Source organism: Athene noctua, chromosome 2, assembly GCF_965140245.1.
Source record: "Athene noctua chromosome 2, bAthNoc1.hap1.1, whole genome shotgun sequence".
Lineage (NCBI taxonomy): Eukaryota > Metazoa > Chordata > Aves > Strigiformes > Strigidae > Athene > Athene noctua.
In genome coordinates this window covers 94,497,648-94,523,450 of record NC_134038.1, presented here as the reverse complement: position 1 = coordinate 94,523,450, position 25,803 = coordinate 94,497,648, and the positions used below count along the sequence as shown (strand labels likewise).

The window sequence follows — 25,803 nt, the reverse complement described above, 5'->3', positions numbered from 1 at the left end:
AGCCCCTCCTCACCAGAATGCAGACAGTTCACAGCCAGACACATCAAACACAACTGATGTTAGTGGTTGGAGACCGGCTGATTCAAGAACACACAAGTTTCCTTGAAAAGCCAGACATGACAGTCTGTGGCTGCAGTGACATAGGCTCATTGTTCAATTTTCTCTTCCTTGCTTTCCCCAGATTTCTATGTCCCCAAAACTGGCTGAGCAGAATGAGAGAACTGAAGGATTTGGAGAGCAGAAAAGGGAAACTTCTCTAATCAATAAATTAAAAGGGGAAATCTTGCAGTGTACTCCACCCGAGATAGTCTCTTGTTTTCTGAAGAGACTTAGTTCTTTCATACAGCAGGCAGGTTTTAGTACTCTCTCCATAGGCAATTCCATCAATTAACATCCACATAATTTGCTGCCCCATGTGGCAGCATTGATCAGGACCCGTCTTGGAACAATTACTGCTCAGTATAGTTCAGGGGAGTGATTCTCCTCTTCGGTGGTCCTCACTGAGAATCCTGAAAAGGCAAAGAGTGATGGAGACAGAGAAACATCAAATGGACTAGGCTTTATTTATGGATCTTAGTAAATCATGGTTTAAAAAAATAACCAAGTAGGTTTTTCTGATGCCTAAATGGCACCCGTTCTTTTTGCCTTGTAGAGAGTCTAGCACATTGTTTTCATAATCAAGTTATTTGGATAACACAACAGTGATTTAGATTAGGATTTGTTTACACAGCTAAATATGTTGAGTAATGAAATTAAAATGAGCTTTCTGCTTCTGTCACATCTGCAATAGTAACTGGCTTCTTATGGTTAAGTACAAGCCTGCTGCACAGATGTTTCTTGATAAGGTATAAATCAGTGTTAGATGCTGTTTATTGCAGTGCTTTTACTGCCTTCTTCCCTGAAGTAAGGAATGTTGCCTGCACAGCAACCAGATGTGACCTGCAAGACTGTATGAAATACCATTACAAGGAAAAACAGGTCCCATATTCCATATCAGCATCTGCAATGGCTCATCAAGTATTTATCAGACCATTTGAACACTTCTACAGGTCCTAGCATCATACCACTGCCAGAATTTATCTATTATAACCTGCAATGAAAAAGCCAAGCATCCTGTAAAGCGACTGGTGCCTGAAATAGTAGGAGATCCCATTTTAGTTTGGTTTCCTGCCTTAAAGGTCAAATTTCTGAGCAGACACTGCTGCTGGAAAGTAAGATACTGTGAGAGATCAAGGCAGCTGCTTTTCAGGGCATTGTAGGGAAGAGTTTCTCTTTTCTGACATCCTGCCCTGTGTGATATCAATTCCTTGCTGGTGACAGGGGAAAAGACTTATCTTGCACTGGTACCTACGTGTGGAGAACTGAGACAAGGGAGCTCCTCACCTGGGGCAGGCGGTACAGCTTGGAGCGCCTTGCTAAGCAGCTCTGCTCAGCTCTGTGGGATCAGGGGGATCCAACAGCAAAGACTCACCAATGACCTGGCATTTGAAGACAGCCAAGCCTGGCCCCGGAGCCACACTGGCTCCTCTGTAGCGGATGACAATATTAGCCAGATAAGAGAGCCAACTTCTTGGAAGGTTTCTTGAAGTAAAACCTGACATTTCTTATTTAAAAAAGAGGGAGGGATGGGTATTTCTTCCCTGAGCTAATCTGTGTCTCTGATTTGCTTCACTCGTTACACAGAGAGAAGATCCTGTCAACACAGAAATAATGCCAAGTATTTACAGTTTAATGGAACCCAGGGACCAATTAACAACACAGAAAACCACCAGGCAGTGTATTTCTTATTGTAACAGGAGGGGAATCTTACGTTATTGCTGTTTCCTCATTTCTTAAAATAAAGCGCCAGCGCTTTGTCAATGATTTTTCAGTAGTAATGTTTATTACCTGGTAGTTTTGCCACTTCCCCATTTATCAATTGTTTTCCATGTGCTAGGTTCAGTCACAACCCCCCTCTCTTTACTTGTAACCCCCAACCTTGAAACAAAAAAAGAGAAGGGAAAAAAAAAGGAAAAAGCAACTGTCATTAGAGCTTCAGACCAGCGATGCTAGAACCTGCCCTCAACCCCAAGTTCTCGAACTGCTGATTCTTCAATAGCTTGATGGATGCGATGCACCTCATCCTGCGTTAAAGTCCTCTCCGGATGGCGGTAAATGATACGGTAGCAATGGCTGACTTTCTTTGTCCTACAAAATATAAACCAAAAGAGGACTCATAAATACATGTGCCTACAAATGCAAATACATGAGTCCAAACACTTACCCTCTGGATCATTTTTTATTTGTGGTCTAATTTTGTTCCTGTTGCTTGAAAATCACCTTAATGCTAAAATACACAGTCCGGAGAAGCGGGACTGAGCTGAATTTTAATTCTGGCAGAGGACTTTGCTGAAGTCCACCTTATACCTCAACTTGTATTGCAGTGTAGTAGCTTCTTACCAGAGCAAACAAGCCCAGGAGGAGGGCTATGCTAACACCACTGAACTGCTGCTGACACCATAGCTCTCTCATTTTGGTGCTAACTGAGCTACCTCGAGGAAGCACTGCACACACACATCACCCTCAGACCAGTGAGTCTGGCAGTGACGGGCATAAGGAAAATACTGCACAACCTCTGTGTGCTGGAGAGCAATGTTGTTAGCTGACGTGGGGCATCTCACAAGCTCTGCTGTGCAGACTCCAGCCTGGCAGAGGAGACCAAACACACAGCTTCAAAACAGAGTAAAACATTTAGTTTTCAATTCAGATGACTACTTTGCCTTCGCTGGAAATTAAAAACAAGGGAAAAATGCATCTGAAGTGTCCATTTGTAGGAGGACAGAGATGCAGGATGAGGGTCATGCAACTGGCCGTGCTGCAGCTGAGGTGCAGGAGCAGTCCAGCAAACTCAGGAAGAAATGGGCTGATACAAGACAGCCGGCACACATGGCAAAATTTCTTACCCCTTGCTGTGAGAAGAAAAAGGCAAAAGAGAACAGGGAAAAGGAACAGAGAAGAGGGAATGATGAGGAAAAAAAAGTATTTAAGAGTTGCTGAGTTAGGCAAAGACAATCTAATGCAAAACCAGGAGCAAAACAGGAAGTTGAATAAGAGAGCAAAAAATCTTCCTCTCCATCGAAAACAGGCTGGAGTACATAGCTCTTGCAAGGACATCTCTACAATTGAAGTACTTGTATTACTGAATTTAAATGGCAGTGGTGGCATCCTTTTTATTTTTAGTTTCAAATGAAGCCCACACAGCTTCTTGTTTCAAAGGTAAACACTCACTTCAGTGAAAGAAAGAAAATCTGAGGGGAAAAATAACAGGAAACCAGAGATCAAATACTAGACAGAGGGATCTTTCAGACTGGCAGAACTCTGCATTTAATGGCACACAAAATCATTCAACAAACTTCGGGTCACCTCTCTCCTGAAAATTGTTTCATGTTACCAACCATGTTTATTATGACTATTTGATTAAAACTAAGGTTCTATGTGCTCCTACACAAAGATAACTCTCAAGATACTAATTTCAACCTCAAATCCTACTAGAAACGGGCACGGGTAGTTTTTATCTCAGAATAGAATAGCTATTTGATACCAACTTTGTCCCACCCAACATGATTGGGAAGCTTGCCCTACTTCCACTGGAAGTTTACAACAAAAAGGTTATTTCGAATTAAAGCATTCCTCCTTTTTTGTGTGCTCTGAAGATAAAGCAAGTTAAATCTGTCCAGCATCGGAAAGGGCAAACTGCACTTCGTAAAGTGTTAGGCTGACTGCAGTTAACTGCTAAAAAACAGCCAAGAGGTTTCCCTGGGTGAAAGATGATAGAGAAAAGTGATCTTTGAGAAAAGAGGGGGAGGTGTAACTGCAGAGAAGGAGTTGCTCTGCTCTGCTCCACCTCTGCAAAGCAGTTGAGATCACAGACCTGGGAGAAGCAAGTAAATGGAATAACAAGGGTTTGGCCAGATGTGCAAGAGAAATTTGAATAACAGAGAATAATAATGAATTGGTGCTCAATAGAAAGACTTTTCAAAACCAGGCTGCCAAATACCATTGCAGCTGGTAGTATTTCAGCTTTTAATGGTGCTACAGCAACCCACCTGATCAAAAACGTGTAAATTGCTTTGGCTGAAAATGTATTTAGAAGATGTGTAGTCACAGACTTGATCCTGAAGTCTTGTATATACTGGGAATATATCCCACGAGGGAAAACTCATTACCACCATTTAATGTGATCTACTCCTGCCACAGCAGCTCCAGCACTGTTTCTTCCCTGGTCATGGTTAACTGAAGGTAATGATTTCTCTTGACCCACATGTTTATGTATCCTCATCCCTCCATCCTAGTGAGCAGTTCATTCATGAGGCAAATTAAATAGGTCAGAATAGGACACAATAGTTTCTTGTGGGTGTTGTGGAAAACCAGCATCTTTAGGAGGCATTTAAATTAGGAAAAGGTAGAGGTCTTATGGAGCAGCACTGGACTAGAGTTCTATTAGCTGCAGCTGAAACTAAGCATTGGTGCAGGAGAAATAAACCAGGGATTGCATTAAATGTAATGAATCTAATCTTAATTATAGCCAAAAGAAGATGTAGCTACTAATACACATGGCTGGCTACACATAACTCACATGGATGGTATGTTGCATTTTTCTCCCACCTTTTAGCTAGGTTTATTTGCATCTTTGTTACTAACTAGAAAGTAGGATATGGTTCAATGCTGTTTCAGTAAAAGACACACTGCAAGTTTCAAAACTTTAATCATTGTTTTCAGAGTAGTATTAGCTAACTTTCCAAGGGATATGGGGAAGAGTACTTCTTGGCCCGCCCTACCCCCAAATACCGTAGTAAGACAATGTGATTAATCACTGCCATCACTGCAATTGGAAACAATTATTGTCAGCAAATAATACGTTTGCTGATTCCTTTTCTTGCTTTCCTTTTGTTCTGCACAGTCACCGAGTGTTTGCCTACCTTGAAGATGGCTCTGCTAATGCATAATGAACTCTCTGCTGCATGTCATGCTGCAGCCTGACAATACAGAAGCAGTAGCTCTCTATCCTCTGCACAGAAAAACTGAGGCCAAAACCTAGAACAGCAGTTTCACCAGGTAAAAAAACAAAACAAAACAAACACACCAAAAAAAAAACAAACTAGAAGCTTAACAGTGAGCACACTGGGGTTAATTTACCTAAACTGCACCACCAGACAAGTCCATGTGGTTCAAGGTCACGTGGACTCCTCTCCCATTAGGTTTCAGCTGATCTTAGTGTCACAAGTCTCCTCTGCACCAGCCTGCGGCTTTCAGGTAATGAAACGCAGTGAATACAGTGAAGCACTGCTCAACAGCAAAAGGAAGACAGGGATTTATTTATTCTGATGCCACAAGAGAAAACAAGAATATGGTCCACGAACAAACACAAGTGAAACAATGCCAAATGCTCTTTCATACGTTTTTTGGAGGAAACAGCTTTGCCTTGTGATTTTCAGGAACTGGTGTGCAGCCTCCTCCATGTTCTAGGGAGCTGCTCACTGCCAGGTCAGATTCACGGCATGGGGCCAACCTGTAGGTCAGTGTATATGTTTCGCTATTTCAGAGGGCTATCTGCACACAGCAGGAAATTAAGGGGCCTTAGTCTGTCACTAGTCTAATAAAACAAACATGAAAGCAACCTGACACTTGGACCAGGGCTAGAATGAAAGGGTATGTTAGGCTATAAAAATTAGTATCTGTGTGTTTGCTTTCCCTGCATGGAAGTCCACCAAAGGATGTTTTAAACGCAACTTGGTTAGAAAGCTAGCCCAGAAGCTAAGAACAGCAAAGCACCTAACAGGGGAACCTGTCTCAGTCGTTAGATAAGACTAAGACACAGAGTCATTTGGTAACCAAAATGTTGCCTTAAAGAGGAGATGCCTGGTATTGGCATTTGTCTCATGTACATGCAATATTGTAACAAGAATGAAAACTCCTCCATCCTGTACTTGAAGAGGCAGATAAAAGGGGCAGCAATGAGTGGGGGGACACCCCCCCCCCACCCCCCCACCCCCCCCCCCCCATTTTTTAACTGTGTTCTACTTTCCATCTGTCTTAAATAAAGCACGGAAGCAGAGAGATTTCTGTAGGGATGTTACTCTTGCTCTTAAGTGCTGAGGACAACACAGAACCAGACGGTTTCCTAGAAAGCTGGATTTACTTTGAGGAACAGAAAAGTAGAGATGACAATCTCCCAGAGCATCAAGGAGCAAAAGTACCATCTCTTTTGAACTCTGAGCAGTGCACTAAGCAGTACCACTCACCATCATATCTATATTGCATCTTTTCCTACAGAATATTATTTAAAGTAAAAGATCTACACACATGGTAACACAAGTATTTAAAATAATTATTTTCCCTCTATTAAGTGAGTCAAGTTAATGAGGTTCTTTGAGGGTCTCCCAATTCCTGACATAGCAGTCTGTATCCTATATCCCCCCCAAAGATTCATCATGCAATTACCTTACTTAAACCTTCACACAGTACTCAGTGATCACTACACGCTCCACAGAGATCATGTCACGCTCAGGGAAGAAAAAGGCTTGTTTTGTTTGCAACAATATCCTGAAAGGGATCATGATGGGAAGAAATGAAAATACTGTCTCATGTTACGAGCATCATAGTTGCCAAAGCCATGCAGAGAGCACAGCTTTGGTTTTGCTTTGTGGCTCCAACAGAATGGTTCATGTTGTAAGTGGAAATGGGGAGGAATATTAAACTATAAGGAGAAGATGAGGTAATTACCCTTTCCTTTTTGTTTCATGCTTTCAAACGACATCCACCACTGTGATAGTAGGCACAACTGCTAAATGTCATACTATAAATTTTAAACTGACAAATAGCACTCTTTGCTAGGAACCACATCATGGAAAACAGCAAAAGGCTTGTGTTATATACCTTACTATCAATGGCAAATATTCAATTACCATGGTGATATGCACGTAGAATATAGCAGTAATTCTCTGAACAAAGGCCCTTCCTGAAGAAGCATTCTCATCAGTCCTTTCAAATGCTAATACTGCATTTCTCTGGAAGAGTGTATTGTATACACCAGCATATTTTTTAAAATGGACATGTTTTTGTTTAAGGTAATTTTGATGCTAGTGAAAGGCACTAGATCACCTCCAGAAGAAATAATTGTTTTAAACCCACTGAAAACAGGGAATGGTAATTTCTGTTGCACATCTTTTCCTCCTGACACCTAGCAGAATGATAGTTCAGCTTCAAAGATACTTCACATCAACATAACCATGTTGACACTGTCAACATTATTTGACCGCTGTAGATTTTTTGGGTGGTCACTTTAAAAGAGATGCATGTTCACTGACAGTTGAATTGAAATATTGCTCTTCTGTTTCACAAAATTGAGACAGTAATGGACTTTTTGCTCTTTTCTAATTGGACTTGGTGAAATCTGTCTCTGAATACCAAACTCTGAACCTGCTTGGCCTTTTCATCCTTTCTTTCTTTCTTTCGTATTAATTCCATTTTAAGCTTTTTTCTTAATGTAGAAAAAAAAGGACAAAAATCCGTTAACAGCTAGCTCATTGAGAGAGATAAAGAGCATGGTATCGGATGCAGTGGCAGAGGACATAAATAACACCTGCTAGTTAAGATAATGAAAGGTAGATGAAAAGTGAAAGCACAAACTTTCCAGCTTCTCAGTCACTGAGACACTTAAATAGCTGTAAGTAGGATCTAAGCTATTGTGAAGTATTTGAAAACACTGGACTGGTTAGAAAATTTTGATCATGACTTTCCTCTTCTAACTAAGGAAGAGATACAAACAGATATATACTGAAAAAAAATAATTCATAAGGATCACCTCAAAGAGGAAGTCTCCTGGCTGTTAGATGTACTCACTCAATGTTTCATGAAACAATTCAAGCAATTGCTTGTGCTTTGGCCAGCACTTTGGCCCCTAACAACTCTTTCCCATTTCAATAGGCCACCTTGGTTTCTTGATACATGCCAGCAAAAGAACAACTAACATGAGCAGTGCAAGGCTCTTTTCCGCCAAGCTTTGCTTGGGAACTCTTGTAAATAGACCAAGTTACACAAGAAACTGAGAGTATTTCCCTTGTGCACTCTTACAGTCGTCTCAGTAACCAGCCAACGATACATACAAGCTATCTCAGATCCAAGCACTTCCCATTAAAAAGCTCTTAGCCTCACAGCATCAAAAGTAATGGAATCCATTACATGAAGGCAATGATGAAATATCACTAGGGTGAAGAATAAGGAGAAAAATACAGTTCTCTGTTATACCAAACGAAAATCCAAAGTCCCCACAGGATCATAAGCTGTGACACAGACTTTTGCTGCCATGGAAGGCCAGAAAAAAACTGCAGAGCCTTGGGGTTTGGGATTGTGTTTTTGCTTTTAATACAATGACTCATTGATTCCTTGAAGAAAGCAATGATCAATGGTTGTAAAGCACGTAAGAAATGAGTTCTCAAGGGGATGGATTCCAGCATCAGTGATGACTGCTTGTCCTCCAATCTACCTCTCTTTGGGAAAATCATCTATCAAGCACCGGCAACAGAATTCCTATCATATCTGATCTACACCAGTACTGATGAATCCATTTCACATGGATTTAAACTTAGAGAGTCACTCCTTAGAGTGACTGAGAGTTGTCTCTCTTGTAAGACAAACTTTGTGCTCTCAGTTACACTGGGCTTCCTCAATTTTTAGGAGTTTACTACTCCATCTACTGAGTCAGTTCAAAATCCTGCTCTAAATCCAGGAAGATTCAAGAGTAGGCTAGAGGCTGAATATTTTCAAGACTCGCCTTGCTGTCAGCATAGTAACCTTGGAGCACTCATCATGCCAGATAGATGCAACATTATGGACTTCTAATGGAATGAGTCTCTCAACTTACCAAGGCTGAGCCTTTCAGGAATAAAATAAAGCCATGTAGTAGGCATGCACATGAAGATCAGAACATGTGCAAGCCTGTGAAGCTCAGAATAGGGTAGAAAAACCTACTTTTTCTTTAGCGTTATCACTATGACAGATACCAGGACTGCACAGGTGGAATAAAGACAGGAAAAAATCAAACTTTCCGATACAAATACACATGTACAGAATCCAGTGAAATAACCTTTATCCATTGCATTGGCAAACAAGAGAAGGTTGCTTGGTAAATACTTGAGACACTTAATTTTGTGTGTTAAACATAGAAAAATAATCATATGCTGAAAGTAAGAGAGAAAAAGCAATAGTCCCAACATCAGAAAGGAGAAAATACCTGTTCTGTGTACAGCACAGGGTTTCGTTTCACTTCACGTTCCCTAGGTTTGACTAGAAAAGGTTCAATGTCAGATGTTTTTCAAAGTCTAATCAAGTTTTCACCAAAACAAAATGTGAGAGGTAATACCTTTCATTATTTGTTGTTTAAAAATTGACCACTAGAGGCTTAAACATTCTCCAACCCAGCAAACGAACAAAATAACTCAATTTGGATATTGTGTCTCATGGGAACTGCCATCTAAGCTCCTTGACTTTCTCCTTTCCTGTGTAGTTCAGACCCATGGCAGGACTGCATTTCCCATGAGAGGTGAAGGTAAAAAAATTCCTATGACTGATCACCTCCTCTCTCTCTGGAAAAGAAACTTGGCTGACATAGCTGATGAGAAATCAGAGCATACTGAGGAGAACAGAAGCATGCAATACCTGGAAGTCCTGGCAGCACTGGCAGCTGAAGTGTTTTGGCTGTTAGCCAGAAAATTCTTACAGAAAAATTTACATTTTCAGTGAGTAAAACCACAACAAATCAACATGTTTTCTGTCATTGCTGGCTCTCCCACTTTTTCCACATTTCTCTTGACCTCCAAAATCCTTAAGAATTTAGTGGTAGAATGAGGCAGCTCCGGCAGCAACAGGCTCTGTGTGTCTGGCAGAACTTCATGACTTGAATATCTGATTCACAACTCCTTGTGCCCTTTCAGGGCAACTGGCTAGTACTGGAACAGGTCAGGGACAAAACCTTTTTGCAAAGAGTAACTCTGGAAGACACAGTGTTTGCAGGGTTGTTGTGCTTCTTGTGTAAAGACATTATATTCATCTGCCTCTGAGCCATAGCATACAAGTAAGAGGATGGAAGAGGCTCTGGTTCTACTTTTGTCAAACAGCAATATTAATGATTCCATCAGTGGTCATTAGCCACAACAGCATTGCTCAAAAGTTTCCAGCCATTGGTAACTGAAATGCCATCTGGAAGCACTTAAGAGTGACAACCTATCTCAACAATCTGAACAAATCCAACATGAGAGGTGAATTTGGACTCTTTCAAATGCTATCTAAAATATTTATAGTAAAAATGTTAAGTGTGATACCTTTTCAGTTCTTCTGAGTGAAAGATCAAAGAAGAGAAGTATAAATATTTAGCAGTTTTTCCCCCAAACTAGATGTTAATACTAAAGGCTACAAAAGTATTACTAAAAATAACATCACTGTCAAATTAAAACATATTTCATAATCGAGTAAAAAGGGAATTTATATGAGAATTTAAAACAATTAATTCTCCTAAGAAATGAAGATGGATGGATGACAGCTGGTTCAGATGTATCTCTACTGAGTACTAGCAGAAATCAGGGTCTACAAAGTTAGATGGCAGACAAGTGCATGGGAAGGACTGAATGCTGTTTCAGGTACTTGTACAGATTTCATCACTGAGATTAGTGGCTTTGCCCTCACCACGCCCAGGAACTAGGTGTTTAAGTTCCCTTTACACTTGCTGAGAGTTGAGGTAAAGAGGAACATGGCTCTGGACTCAGATGAAGAACTTAAATGATTTTTCCAAGGTCACACAGCACATTGATAAGAGACTTGGATAAATGCAGTCACAGACCCTATGAGTTACCCTTCTTTCAAGTTACTCTTTCCACACACATGCACTTCCAGTCACTCTTCTTTTCTGCAAATTGTACAGCAGCCCTGGAAACAAAACAGACTACGGCAGAAAAAAGCAACTCTTCCCATATACAATGGACAGGGCAGAGAAAAGTGCAGAGTCAACGTCAGGATAACCAAATGTGTTGTTTGTTAAGTGACAAACTAATCCCAAATCAGGAGAAAACAGGATGGGGAGAAGGAGGGAGCAGGAAGACAGGAGTTAACCTGAGACCAGAAGACAAGAAGGGACTTAAAAATTGAAAGTAGAGGTTAAAAGAAATCACTTGCCCCTTTTTGTGTAAAAGCAAGGCATTAAAAGTGCCTGCCCCCGTGGGCAGTCTGCAGCACTAGAAGGCAACTTAAAAGCATTTGTACCTGTGTATGAGGTTTCTCACTGGGGCTACTTACAGCATCTGTTAAACTGGGTGAAAATTGTGCAGCCGCTTGCACAGTCAAATGTTGTTTACTATCTCTTTCCAGTCCATACATTATTTTTCCTCTCAGAATTGTCAGGTTTTATGAGCCTTAATCTGACTAACTGGATTTGGTTTGGAGATGCAGAAATTCCCCACCTACCCTCCCCAAGGGTGGTGCAGTTCCACACAGACAGTCTCATTGCTTTTCTGACAGTTGCTGCCTTGCGAAGACAACTCAGAAAAAGTCCTCAAAGTAAGGATAACACTACTGGCCAGCAGATTAATCTCCTGTTAACACACAGGAAAACTGTCTGGTTGTTAAACATTTCTCTTGCTGGGTCCCATTTGTGCAGGTAATACATTTGGACCACGATGACAGACAAAGAACCCGTGTCTGACAGGTGAGGCTTGCCTGGTTAGTTTAAATATAATGATGGGGAAAACATCACAACGCTATTGAAACTAACCAAATGATGACAACATATACCAACCAGGTGCACTGGTCAGAAATTTTACAGCTTTCAAAAATAGTATTAGTTTGGAAAACTCTGCCATGTTTGTCATGTTGCCCCCTTAATATTTTGGCTACTCTTTACGAAAAGTAAAATGTGAATGTGATAGGATGTATGAATAGTGAACACCTCCTACAGTAAGATGATATGAGCATCACACAATAAAGCACCATATGGTACAATGAAATTATCGGTGTGCCACTCAAGAAAGGAAAGCAAGCCATTAAGACATTACACTAAGAAGATCAAAAAGCCATTTTTGCTAAGACTTTCCTAAAAAAGGCCAATTGATCCTCTCACTAGCAGGAATTAATACGAACAAATAAGGGATAAGATTTCAGCCCAGAATGGGGAATACACAGGGAGCACTAGAGTAAATCAAATGTTCTCAAATTGTCCAAGAGATGAACTTTGCCCTAAGATACTTCAGGAATGAGCAGAAGAAATCTCAGAGCTATTATCAATTGTCTTTGAGTGTTCGTGGAGGACAAGTAAGGAGGGCTTATTTCTGAAAATGGAAAAAAAAAAAAAGGAAGCCATTGGAGCTATGGACCATTTGCTTTTACTTCAAATTCTCAGAAAGACTCTGATGCAGATAATCAAACCACTTGTAAGCACACAATGGAAATAAAAAAAATAAAAACCAGGGATGTATCCAGCAAATCTAGTCAAAACAACCTAATTTCCCTCTATAAAATGGTAGCAGGCTAATAAATCAATAATCAATAAATAAAACAATAAATTACAGGAAGTAGCAAGCACCATGGGGGACAGATATGTGTGTAGGAGTGTGTTTGTGCACATGGAACATATCATCACAGTCAGCTAAACCAGACAAGAGAAAATGTTCTAAAATCAATATGCCACAAACCATGGATCCATTGGTAGTTACAAGCAGTTTCGGAAAAATTTGAGAAATCTTAGGAAAAATTTTTAAAAGTTATAACAAAAAGTTAAAAAAGAAGAAATATAATAAATCCAGTTCATAAAATTATGTAGTATAAGATCTGTCTTCCTAAACATTTCACCTTGGGTGGGAGTTGCATGAAGGTAGATGAGAAAACTGGTGATCAGTATGATTACTACTAGAAGGTGATATTCCAAATGGCTAAAGTAGCTGCCAATAATTTGTTGTTTCTGGAAGCAGTTATCCACAGTTCAAAGCCATATCTGAAGGCTTGTTCCTGTAGGGTTCTTCATCCTGGATGCCAGATGATGGAATATTTTCATTAATGGAATAGGTGATGCAGCAGAAGTGGTTGTTAACTGGCAAGTTACATTAAGATGGGTAAAACAGTAAGTATAACTGAGGACAAGATCAGAATAATCTTGACAAACTGGAAAAGCTAGGGATACAATTCAATCAGGCCAAGTGTAGGCTTCTTTACTTAGCCAAGAACAATTAGCTGCATGCGTAGAGGATGGGGAACAATTGGGCAGACAGCAGTGCTGCACAAAGTATCTAAGGACCACACAGAATCTACGAGCTGAAGGTGAACCTGTGATGATGTTGTGCTGCTTTAAGCTAAGCAAGCATCACTCTGGGACGAACTGCTGGAACACAGCCGGAGTGACATCCTTCTGCCCTACTCAACGCTGCTACTGGCTCAGCTGAAGTACCCTCTCCACATCTCAAGAAAGATGTGAGGCAACTGAAGGCAGATCACTGGGGAGCAGTGAAAACAAGCAGATGTCTGGATAACACAAATTATAAGGAAAGACTGAGAGAACACAGGTTGCTCAGCCTAAAGAGAGAGTGCAAACACCCTTCAAATACATAAAATTCTGCTACAAAGAGTTAGGTAATAATCTGTTCATCAAAATTCACAAGCATCAGGAGATGAAAGTAATGAGCTCATATTGCAGAAATGTTCAGCTTGAAAATTCACTTGGAAAGGCAGTAGGGTCCCCATTGCTGGAAATCTTTAAGGACTGGTTATACAAGTGTCTGTCAGGAATGCTAAAAGTAGACCTGATCCTGTTTTGGAGTAGGAGGATGAACTAGGTGGCAGTACTCCTCAACTCTTTAGCATAAAATAATGTAACGGTCTTTAAAATGCAGAAAGTTACTTGAGTAGCAAAGACAGCTCCTTGTAGCTCCAACTGAATACACACTGTGTATTTGTTTATCCCACTGCATTAAAAGGTGATGGGGAAAAAAGCCCAGTTCAGGAAGCCAGGGAGGTAGGAAATACAAACCTTAGCTGCTATCCCTGGCAAAAGAGCTCTGTGTTGCCAACACTATGTTCCCTGGAAATAAAGCAAACAGGGAAAAACTTTTGAAGGGCAACAGCAGAGACCAACAGACTGAGAGGGGAAAGGAATCCCCTGAAAATGACTTAAACTCTTTAGGTCAGCAACCCTTCATTAGCCTTATAGGCCAATGTGACATACAGCAGACAGAAAAGCAAGTGCTGCTGAGTTACCTTTCACTGCCTAAAGCCAATAAAAAAACCCAAACAAAAAAACCCAGAAAAGTCCACTCTGTAAGACAGCATCCCAAAGGGAGAATGTCACTCAGCTGCTTGTCCCCTTTGCTTCAGGGCTGAGAGATGCCTTAGGAAAGCTCTAAGGAACAGCCACAGAAGATGCTGCATATCCTTGATAGGCTGAACTACATCTTTCTCTTTTACGCTTTACTGAGTTTATATCAAGAGGTTAACCCTTTACTTTCAGCTTTCCAAGTCCACATTCAACCCCAGGCAATCTTAAAATAAGGACAAAGTCTTACTTCTGACAAAACAATGCTGCAAACAAGTCTGTTGTAAATCTGCACCCCAAGGCAATCTGGGGAAGTCCAGGGACTAGGAAACATCTGAGACACCAATCCTTGAATGAAGGCTGGTCAGCCCTGAGGAGGACAACTATAGGGACTGACATTTTGACATAGAAGTTAATTAACTTTATGCCCTGTTATGATAGAGAGACTGAAAAACACAGAGGAAAAGACATGTCCAAGGACATGCTGCAGATCAGCTAATCTCATGATAGAAAGACACAGAAATGTAATAGAAATCTCATTTTACAGAACGTCAATGTAATGCTCTGAATAACCAGCCATGTTTCCCTTCTATTTGTACATGTTATCCTGGCTTCCCCATTCTCACTCACTTGCTATTCTATATTCACTTACTTTACCTCTTCCGTATGTATACAATAGCTGCGAGGAAGGAGCTGCCTTTCATTTTATCTACCCAGATTGCTTTTTGCAGCAGGGGATGAGAGGCCATGATGCTGCTACAAGGAAAAATAACCCCACGTACTTGTACAAGAATATGTGTATGTAAGTGTACATACACATTCACAGCCATTGCTGCAAAGGCTAGTTTTTTATTAATCTTTGCAAGTTTTCTTGGACAGATAAGATCACCAGTTTCAAGGAAATTCTGATGTTTTCTAAATCTTTTTCAGGGATTAAATGCTGATCTCATAAAAGTTCCATTGCATGTATGTTCCTTTATTCTTACATGAAATATGAAGTTGCCAAGAAACAAATAAACTATTTATGACTTATGCCTGTACAGTAATGAAGAGTGGCTTAATGGGGGCACGTACTACTTTGAAAGTACTGCAGACTGTTGTTCCATGAACTGGAGACTCTCTTAAACAAATTTAAGACATATACTCTCCTTTCTCCTCAAAAAAGAGATCGAATTATTGACGCAATTGCTTAAGTCATAGCAGAAAGACTCACATGCCACATGCTCCTGCACCACAGTCCCATATATCTGCCCTACTTGTAGGTAGTTTAGCCTAGGTTGCATACAGCTGCACCCAGACACCAACTATTAATCCAGACAGCTTCCTGAAATGAACTCAAGTTATTCTTAGATTACTGACTTGAGAATTATAGAAGACTGGTATAAGATGCAGCAATTTGGTGGCATGACCTTAAACACCATCATCTCTGCTAGTAGGTCCTCTTAATTTGAACTACAGTAACAAACAAGGAAGGAGATGCTCCTTCTGAGATTACAGGTAGCTGACAGACTACAGACACCTGAACAGTCATCTCATCAAGTGCCTCTGGGAGGTCACACCATTAAGATCAGCAGAGTTTGTTCTCTACTTTGCCTAATTCTTGTCACACCTAGCCAGGATGGCTGGTGTTCTAACATTGTGTTTTGAAACATACACAGTACCAAAGAACATGAAAATTATTAGGCACCCACCGCTGAGAGGGTTGCAATGCTACTTGTGCTCCCTTCTGAATCATGTGCATCCACCGTGTCTCTCCATTGCACTCACACGCACAAACTTTTCTCCCCAACCACTGACACCATCTCTCTGCAGAGATAGCTACAAACACAGGTGCTGGGTGCGTGGATTTAGTGAGGGAATATACCTCCTTAAAGTGGAAGAGATGATGGAGGAAACGGTGGCCCTTAAAGAGGAAGAAGAAGGAGACTACAACATCCCTGTGACATTTTGCACTGTAGTCTCTACCAAAAGGTGAAGACACAGAGACAGAGTTTGGATAACCCAGTAATATCAGCACGAACTAGATAAAGGGAGAGAGACATCATTCCTGAAACTCACACACTTTTCATCCACAGGATTTAATTAACATTAATGATACTTGATGTATTGTGATTTTACTACAGCATCCATATGAGTGAAGGTTAAAACAACCTCATTCTTCACTAGGATAAATCCACCACAGAAGCTGAAACATTAGCCCAAAGCATGGGTTGCACGGGACTTAGACAGCTGTAGGACATCAAAACACCTATAAGCACTTTTAAGTTGGATGAGAGCTTTCTTATATTGCTAGCACATCTGTACTGGCAGGGACAAGCTTAGTCTCTTGTATCTCAGAGGATCCCAGTTCTAATTCTGTACATCCCACAATACATCACAGAAACTCCACAGTAAAGCAATGAAAGAATCTGGATCAGGCACAGCATTCACCTACAAAGCCCATGCTTAGATCTATACTGTGTTGGATCAATTTTGGAGTCTTTTGTTTGTTTGTAATTTTTTTTTTTTTTTTAAAGAAAGGTTGAGCCTGTATCTATTTTCTTTTCCCCAAATACTGGGTGAGCATTTCAGTACGACACAGGTGGGTCAATAAAACTGAGCAGCAGCACTGTTTGCACAAATCCTTCTCCAATCCTGTCTCCAGGTGCTTCTCCCTGCTTCTCAGATTTTCCCTACTGTACTAAACAAGCACATCTGCCTGAGTGCCTGCATGTGTGACGAATCACACTAGTGAGCTGATGTGGTTGAAAAATCATCAGGTAGAAAAAGAAAAAAAGGCTTAGATTCCTAATCTGTTTCACTGAATGACCATGCCAGTCACTGTGTGAGCACAATGAGGGGATGAGAACAGCACAAACCAAGACTTATTCCTCCAGGAGAAACGCATGTGGAAACAGGGGCTAAAATCACAAGCTGGTAATTCACTGAATCCACATAAGCACTAAAGCACATCCTCCTTTTTTCCCCCCTAAAGTCATGTAAAAACATGTGATACATTATGTTCAAAATGAGACAGATATATGGGAAAGGAAGAAAACCCATCTGGACGTCCCCAAATGCTGCTGAGTCCAACCTCCTGACCTATGTCCACAGAAGGCAATGGGGTGACATCTCTTTCTGCCAATTGAGGATTCAGCCAGCGTTTTACAAAACAAGAGGGACAGGTTCCTGGGTAGCAATGTTTTTAAAACTGATCAGCAGAAGCAGCCAGTTGGATCCCCTTCATAAAAATGATGATACACAAGTTCAGTTAGGGAATGAATGACTGTGTTCAGGACAGCATGAGAAGAGGTAAACAAAAACAGCTATGACAGCTGAACTTTGAAACAGTACAAACTCCAGTTAAGCCTGAGGTCAGTGGTCTGAGCAGACCTTCTGTGTGTAGGGACCTTCACAGGGCCTCTGCTCTAGCACAAATTTCATTTATGCAAGCAAAGTTGTCCCTTCTGGCAAATGTAATACAGATCCGGAGAAGAGAGACCTGTGCTTGCAAGCTCACTCTTACAGTACTTCATCAAATATAGCAGCAATGCTTAAGAGGTTACTGCCATTAAAGATGAATCTGTTCAAGCTCATTGCCTTTAACTACTCCCCTGTATTGTGGGACATCAGTCCAAGCTGACTTTGGCTTTTGAAAAGTAAGAAGCAAGACTGGATAGAAGTAAGGTGTGGGGATCAAAAGAAAGAAATATTAATGGTGAATCGGTCCTTTGCTGATAGAAGGCATGGTTGCCTTTAATGAATAGTTACATGGAGGACGTGAGATAATCTAAGTGGGACTGTTATGAAACTTAACTATGAGATACTTTGAGTAACAATCTATAAAGCTGCTAACTGGATTCAGTAAATTGTTGAGTCATTACCACATAAGACTGGGTTGCTCTGAATGGCATACGAAATCCATATGGCTAGAGACATTGAGTGATTTGCTTTTGGTTAGAGAAGATGGAAATGAGCATACATGTACTGGGATTTTCAAGAATAAAAAATTAATAACAAAAAAATAATTAGCAACGATTATATACCATCCACACTGACTGAGAATTAGAAGGCATGAAACTAGCATGGATTTTTAATGTTTTGGGAAAAAAATACAGTATGTTCTGTGCACTGATATATCTGTTATGAAATCAACTCAAAGTAAAACGAGGACTGGGCAGAAGGATGCTGGGTACTAGATATAAATCACTGATCTTTCACCTCTTAGAATATTTTCACATTCAAACTGAGATGCTAAATGAGCTGAGTGCTTAACACAAAAAAAGAGAAGAACTTATGAAACGAGCGCTATGGATATAATTCATTCTGGAGTAACTACTCAAGCAAAGACGCAGGGCTGAGCTAGTCAGACAACTCTATTATCTTTCACCTGAAGAAAGTGTGATTAGTGGAGGAAATGTCACATTTACACTTAAAAATTGTTTCAAAGACAACTTGTATCTTTTGGCACAACTCAGCCATTTAAAAAATATTGTAAGAGAGAGAGGAAGAGACAGCAAAGAGCACTCCGTTTTACGATTTCTCACCCTTGTATTAAGCCCCCAAGCTTATTCTGAATATTCAGTATCTCGGCAGCTGTTACTTCCCAGGCAGCGGTGCTGAATTGCTCTCTGCTGATCCTCAGGAATGCAGTGCTGAGGCTCTTGGAGACGAAGGCTTCCCACACAGTGCCTGTGTAGCCCCTTCTGTCCCAGGTAGCATAAGCCTGCAGTGCAGCACAGAGCAGCAGGACAAGGAGCAAAGGGGAACTGCATCTTCTTCACTCCCTCTGCTGTAAAGCAGGAGAGGTGGTCTCTGCAGCTACTCTACAGCATGTGGGTAAGGGGCAAAGGCAATCAAAGTGGATGGGGAAGGAACAGTTACTCACAAATAAGCTTTGCCGGTGATTTTCCTCAAAGGTGACATTGACAGCATTGCATATAAAATGAGTGTCTCTTCTGAAGATGTCCTTGCATAAGAAGAATCAGAGCATTACTCCCAGCTTCAGCGTTGTCCGGAGCAGTGCAACATTCATGAGCATTACATGCTCTATGGCCTTTATGGGTTTTGTGGTTGGGTTTTTTCGTTGGTTTTGTGTTGTTTTTTTTTTTTGTTTGGTTTGTGGTTTTTTTTGGGTTTTTTTGGTTTTTTTTAGATGGCAATCACTCTTAGTCTTCTTTTTCTGGCTTTTCACTCTTTTTTTCCTTCTACTTTCTTTTTGGCTTGGCATTTGCTGGCATTGAGCTGTGAATCCTGTACATGAAGCCAACTGAAGCTACTTGGGAAATTCAAAGGAAAGGAGCTGTAAAAACTACCCGAAAACTACTTTCAGTACAGAGGTACCAACTTCATGGTTGCCCTAACTTGTAATCCCCTAGAAACACCATGCAAAACATAGAAACATAGGACAGACTTGGAGAGGATTCACAATTCAACTCTTTTGTGAGACAATGTGCTTTCTTAGAGGTAATCTCACAGTGTGGAGTGGCAACACATGCTAAGACAGAACTCCTACTATGAACCTTGGAAAATAAGTAAGGTAAAACTTTACACATAAATGCTTTAAAATGTATTTATTGAACTGTATCTTATATGTTTGAATTTCCTCTTCATCAGATATTTCAATATGGAATAAAGCAGGGTATTATGAAACATCCGAGCAGTCTAAATGGGTAGTTTATTAGACATGAGAGCAATGACTGGCAGTTGATTTGTTACCCTCAAGCTTAATAGGTAAAAAAAGTCTGTTTCCCCTCATCCATCACGATGAGGAGAGCAGTAGGTCCAAACACAAATACGACTAGTCTAAACTGCAATCTTTGATGTGGCAATGGCTGCAAAGGTTACCTGCAAAATTGAAAGGTGGTAAGCAAGTATTTTTGCATGAAAAGGACAGTCTCCAAGAGAAGATAAAGGGCATTGGTTTGACTTCTGTTAGACATCCTCCAAGGCTGTGGATTATTCCCTTCCCACAGCAAATACCACAGCCTCTTCCTCTGGAAAGAGCAGGCAGCAAAGGTCTTCAATAGCAACAGCAGGTGAGGTAGCCCTTGCACTGCTCACTCCTGTTGGTAGCACCAGCCCTGCTTTGTGGCCACACAGCCAGTTGTGCAGACAAATGATATCCATGTGGCTGAAGCACAACCCTCCTCGCTGTCCTTTTTTCTGGAGGACAAATTTTCAGCTAGATCAGTCCCCTGATTTAGATCACTGATTTAAATGCCCTAACACAGGGGATGGCATGAGTGCAGGAGTGAAGACTGGGAACGGTGAATCAAAAGACAAGTTTTTGACACCGCCTAAGATCACAGTTCCAGGACCAAACCCAGAGAACCTGACAGCTCAGCTCCTATCTGATTTGAGCTCTCATAAGCAATTGCCAATGCAAGATGTGATATCTTCAGTGGGTACCATCTAGGACCAATACTTGGAAGTTTTAACCTGGCCTTTCTTAAGTTTAACCGAAAACATCCTTCATATCCCTTTAACTTCAGTGTGAGTTATTGCAATGCAAATGATACTGCTTGCTTGTAACCCATATGAGAATCAAGAGAACACCAAAGAGGGTTCACCTTGAAGTACATTAATTTTGTCAGCAAATTTTTTTCTGTTCCTCATACTTGTAGAGATTCATGGGAAAGCAAGGAGAGGCTTGTGGGATTTGGGATGTTTGTCTGAAGGCATAAGAGAATCCAATTCATTTGTGTTTCCTTTCAGAAATGCGACAGCCACCAAACAATCACAAAATAGATCCATGATTAAACAACTGATTGCGGGTGAGCGCGGGGATGCCCACACACAGCAAACCTGCCCTGCTTCCTGGGAAAGTTTGCAGCCTGCACAGGGTTCTGTACTGCTGTGTTAGACTGCCTCCCTGTCCTCAAACTAGCTCATGCACAAGCTTTCTAAAAGCAAGCAATTCTTTTATCACTATCTTCCATTTGTGTTTACATTTTTAAAGAGACAGCTGTGATTTTTCCAAATAATTAATTAAAAGAGCACAAAGAACCCATATAAATATTGTGATTGAATTTGGAAGAAACAATTACGTATCTTGATTTAACATTCATATATCATTCAAGTAGATCCTTATACTGAAAAGTAAAGCAAGGGTAATTGGGAAGATGGAAATACAGTTTTAACTGATGTGTGTTATTTAGTATATATATTCTATAATACAAGTATATATTGTTACACTTAACAGAACAGCACTCAAGTAGAGTTCAGAAAGAAAAAAAAAAAAACCACAAGTACTTCCAATACTTTTGTGTTAGTTGAAAATTGCCAGTAATTTTTGTTGCAAAAACATTTTCCTTGCACTTTCAACGCTCCTCTGAGATAAGAGAAAAAAAACTTTAACTGTGAAAATGATCCATTTTACAGGCGTCAAATTATTTTTAAACCCTACTCTTCAGTCTGCTCCTCTACGTCTAGATCATCAGTAATTTATTTGTGAAATTCCCTGAGGAAGGGAATTTGGAAAGGAAAGGTAGGTGGGAAGCAAAAAAAGCCCTACACACACACACACACACATATATATATATATATATATATATATATATATATTCCCTAGAGGGGAAGTTACTAGGTGCCAAATTCTGATACCTGACACAAAACAAATATCACCTTACTGTTGGCATGGTTCTGTTGAAGTCAATGAGATATCCAGTACCACCATGAAAGGCAGAACCAAAATCTAATGCTGAACATTCAGAATATGGAGGGAGAAGCAGACTTAGCAAAGTGTCTATCTATCTTATGACATAAATCACTGTAAGGTCACAGAAGAAAATCAGACAAGGTATAAGTAGGAGGGCATGGATGTTCACTGACTCCACTTGAGAGGAAAAGGAGAAACACCACAAAATTTCAAGGTGGAAGTAGGTAAACTGATAAGGGAGATGTGGGATGGCATGAAAGAGATCACTTGAAGCACTCCCTGAAGATGATAACCAATATGTGCTTAAATCTTAATTTGGGAGCAAATCCAAGCTTGGAGTCCTGGCCTGGGGTCCTCCCCTATCCAAGAGAGCAACATCGGGTGATATTGCAAACCTTCTTTTGCTGTCAGTGGAGGAATGACTGATAGATTTCAAAAGCCGCAAGCCCACCAGGCTGTGCTGCTTTCGTGAAACTCCCTTTCCTTCTGGTGTACTGAGAGAGCAGGCAGCCTTACAGCTTTCCTCCTGCTCCTTTACAGTGGGACAATGCTGCAGGCAGTATCCTTTGTGATGAGGAATTAAACATGTACTCCTTAAAAAGGCACAAAACTACTACAGGATCAATAGCTTAAAGACAAATAATAAATCTCTTTAACTTCAGTTTTCCTTTTTAGTGGGAGATTTATGCAGCTATGACACTATATCCAGGTGCAAAACAAGTAAACTGCACTTCTGAACACCTGAATGACTCCACGTGCACCTATTATATGCACACTTGCCAAATGTGGGTGTTGCAGGACTTGTTAAGAAATCCTGCCTGCATAAGGTGTTTTCTGAAAAACAGGAAGAGAATATTCTTTTAGTGCAATACAAGTCCAAGGTCACCTTTAAAGCAGGAGCTGTTGATCCCAATTCAATGAAGCAGCAGATTTTCATGACATGGAACACAGAGGAAGGAAATGCTTGTCAGAGATGTCTCCGGAAAATTTGCTTACAGGAACATGTCTGTGTGCACATAGAGGAAGGGCCTATTTTTGGGAAAACGGTGTCCCCTGAAGGTTTCATACATCTGTTTTGATGAACTGCCCTGATATTCTGTATTGGTTTTCCAGGTTGTACAAAGGACTGCAAAGCTTGCCTTTCTGCAAAGGCTGCTACCTCTACTGGAAAAAGACAAGCATTGAATGCACATTTTAATGTTACACAAGACGCAGTTTAGACTACAGCTACAAGAAAGGCAGAAAGACAGACATTTCAGAGCATATGCTCTCCTTTACAAAGGCAAAAACAAAACCAAAAATTGAAGACTCACCCCTGCTGAGTTCTCCTGCAACATGAACTGTGGCTCTTCTATCGACACCTAACAGAATGTGGTGTAAAAACACAAAACCAAAGCAAATAGACCTGTTAAAAAAAGCCGGGGAGAAGAAAAGTGCTCACGTGGCGACTTAGCCAGATCTCTGACTCCAAAGAGAGACTTGAACCATCCTCCTTTCACCTATGAAATTGTGAAAATCCCAGCCCAGTGTTCAAGGTCTGGCCACTGGGGAACGCCAAGTCCAGAGCCTTGCACCCACATGGTGTCTAGAGAAGCCTGGTCTCAAAACACAAGTAAAACCAACTTTCAGTCAAGCCTTTTTCACAGGAAATTCACTGAGGCAGTCACCACCTTCCCCTCCACCACAGTCAGCAGATTACAGTGCTGGCAGTAAGCACCATTTCACATATTTCTGCTTCTCTCCTGCAACTAACTCTCTAACAGGCTGCTGTTTTACCATGCTCTCTTTGTGGAGATCATATATTTTTTTTTTCCAGAAGATCATCAGGAAGACTTTTCCGCAGTTTGTCGTGGAGTCAGAGGACAGAAGGGAAATGGACAGTTAATGTGAGAGTATCACCTGCAGTTTGGATGGGCTCAGTGCACAGCAGGACTTAAAGTTTAGGCACAAACTTGTGGTGGTTGCTTTCTACAATTCAGCTCATCTACTTAAGCCTGTAGACACAAGAATATATTTATACGGACATCCAACACTTGCACACTTTTCTCTCTGCCTGCCATCTATCCCAACACTGTTTTATTGGCTCTAATGACATAACCTTCCTACTTAGCCATGCAAGAAAGCACAAGGGCTACAAAATTGACTTTCACTGCTGGTTTGGATTCTTCTGCTAATTCATATGCGTTTTAATTCCATGCCCTTTAGGTCTATAATAAATATCACCCTGGATAAGTTGGTGCGAGAATTAAGCTATTATTGAAAGAATCTGTTGGACTACTTATTTATTGTTTTAATTTTGTGACTGTTTTGATGTAAATCCTATCGGACATTGGCTAGGTCTAAAAAAAAATCACTAAATCAACCAATGTACTAATTCAATGGAAAAGCAGAAAAAGTAGCATATTAAGTATGCTACAAATGAAGTTGTTAAACGATTCATTACTCACTAGTTTTGAAATGCTTTTTGTTGAATAATAAATAAAACAAAAACCTTATCCAATAATGCAATATATACTTTCCAGGACATTTAGTATGTCATATGTTGGACTTACCTTCTGCACAATGGAAACATTTATTTCTTAGCCCTTAGATAAAGATTATCTAATGTTTTGCATGCTGCAATGTCCTTGTTAAACACTTAGTTGAAGAAACATAATTGTATTCCTATTTAGGAAGAATTTACTTTGTGTGAGTGTGGAATTTACCTTCATTGTGGACACTCTGCATAACAATTTGATCTGCCACTTGCAATCATCTCTATCTCCCTCTAGGTTCACTAAAAGCTGAATGCACATATCAGCTCACAGGATCAGACCCAAAGCTGGACTTGGAAAATTGTTAAGAATTTTCATTTTGTTATGATTTAATGCAGTAAACTCCCAATATTTTCATTTGTAAAACATAAATACCTCTCACCTAAGGGAAAATTTTCTTTGCAAGGATGCAATTGTTCCAATTGACGTAGATTTCGTGAATTCAATTACAGATATTTCTGATTAGCCAATTCGCCATCCTATGAACTCAACAAGGAACAAAGGGCTAAGGAAGAAAAACAGATAAGGCTGCAGGTTGCATTTTAAATGCTCAGCTGCTATAGCTATTGATACTAAGAATGCCCTTTTGATGAGGTCAGCATTGATGAAAATTTTGTAGTCACATTTATATGATAGTCAAAGCTGAACTGCATTGGTAACATTAATGTCTGGGAGAAGAGCCTCTTCTCTTGAACACTTTAATGACACTGAAAAAACCACACGACAGAAACAAAGAGAAAAACAGAAAGCAAGAAAGCAAGCAAGCAAGCAAGCAAGACAGACTGACCGACCAAGGGGAACCCCCCCAACAGGAGACTCAACTTTCATCTTTAAAGAAGAAAAAAAAGAGGAAAAAAAGCACCTAGAAACTTTATCTTTGTAATTAAATGAGGAAAACTACTCTGTGATCTATTAATACGTCTGTCCTCCTGGAGAGAGGATAAAAAGTTATTGAAGATGTTTCAAAACTTCTCTTTCACTGTTGCACTGGGGATCATGTGCTCCAACTTCACTGGCAGTCTGTTCAGGGAAAAAAGGAAAGCTCATTCTATCATGTCCTTGATGGCATGCTGTTCTCAGAAGGAAGGGACAACACAGGATTCCAGTCTAAAAATACAGACCCAGATTTTCTCCTTTCCAGATAATACCGGGACACACACTTTCAAAAATGGACTTAATCATGGGAGAATCCTTTCACTGGGAAGCACACTGCAGTTGAGGATACATTTAGGACTCCAGGACAGAACACGACAAGGGGTTAAAAGGCACAGGTAATCTCTGCCTTATTAATGGCCTTCACGGAG

The 25,803-nt window shown here is 40.5% G+C and overlaps 1 protein-coding gene across 6 annotated transcripts in view; it reads right to left on the bottom strand.

Annotated features, from left to right (window-relative positions):
• Nucleotides 1-540: 540 nt before the first annotated feature.
• The window catches only part of FARS2 (phenylalanyl-tRNA synthetase 2, mitochondrial), a 258,093-nt gene continuing 232,830 nt past the window's right edge, over nt 541-25,803 (bottom strand). For all 6 annotated transcript variants that reach the window (XM_074899631.1, XM_074899626.1, XM_074899629.1 and 3 more), the window contains one exon: nt 541-2,187. In XM_074899631.1, coding sequence (XP_074755732.1) covers nt 2,049-2,187 — 139 coding nt within the window. In that variant the 3' untranslated portion in view covers nt 541-2,048. The remainder of the gene's footprint in view (nt 2,188-25,803) is intronic.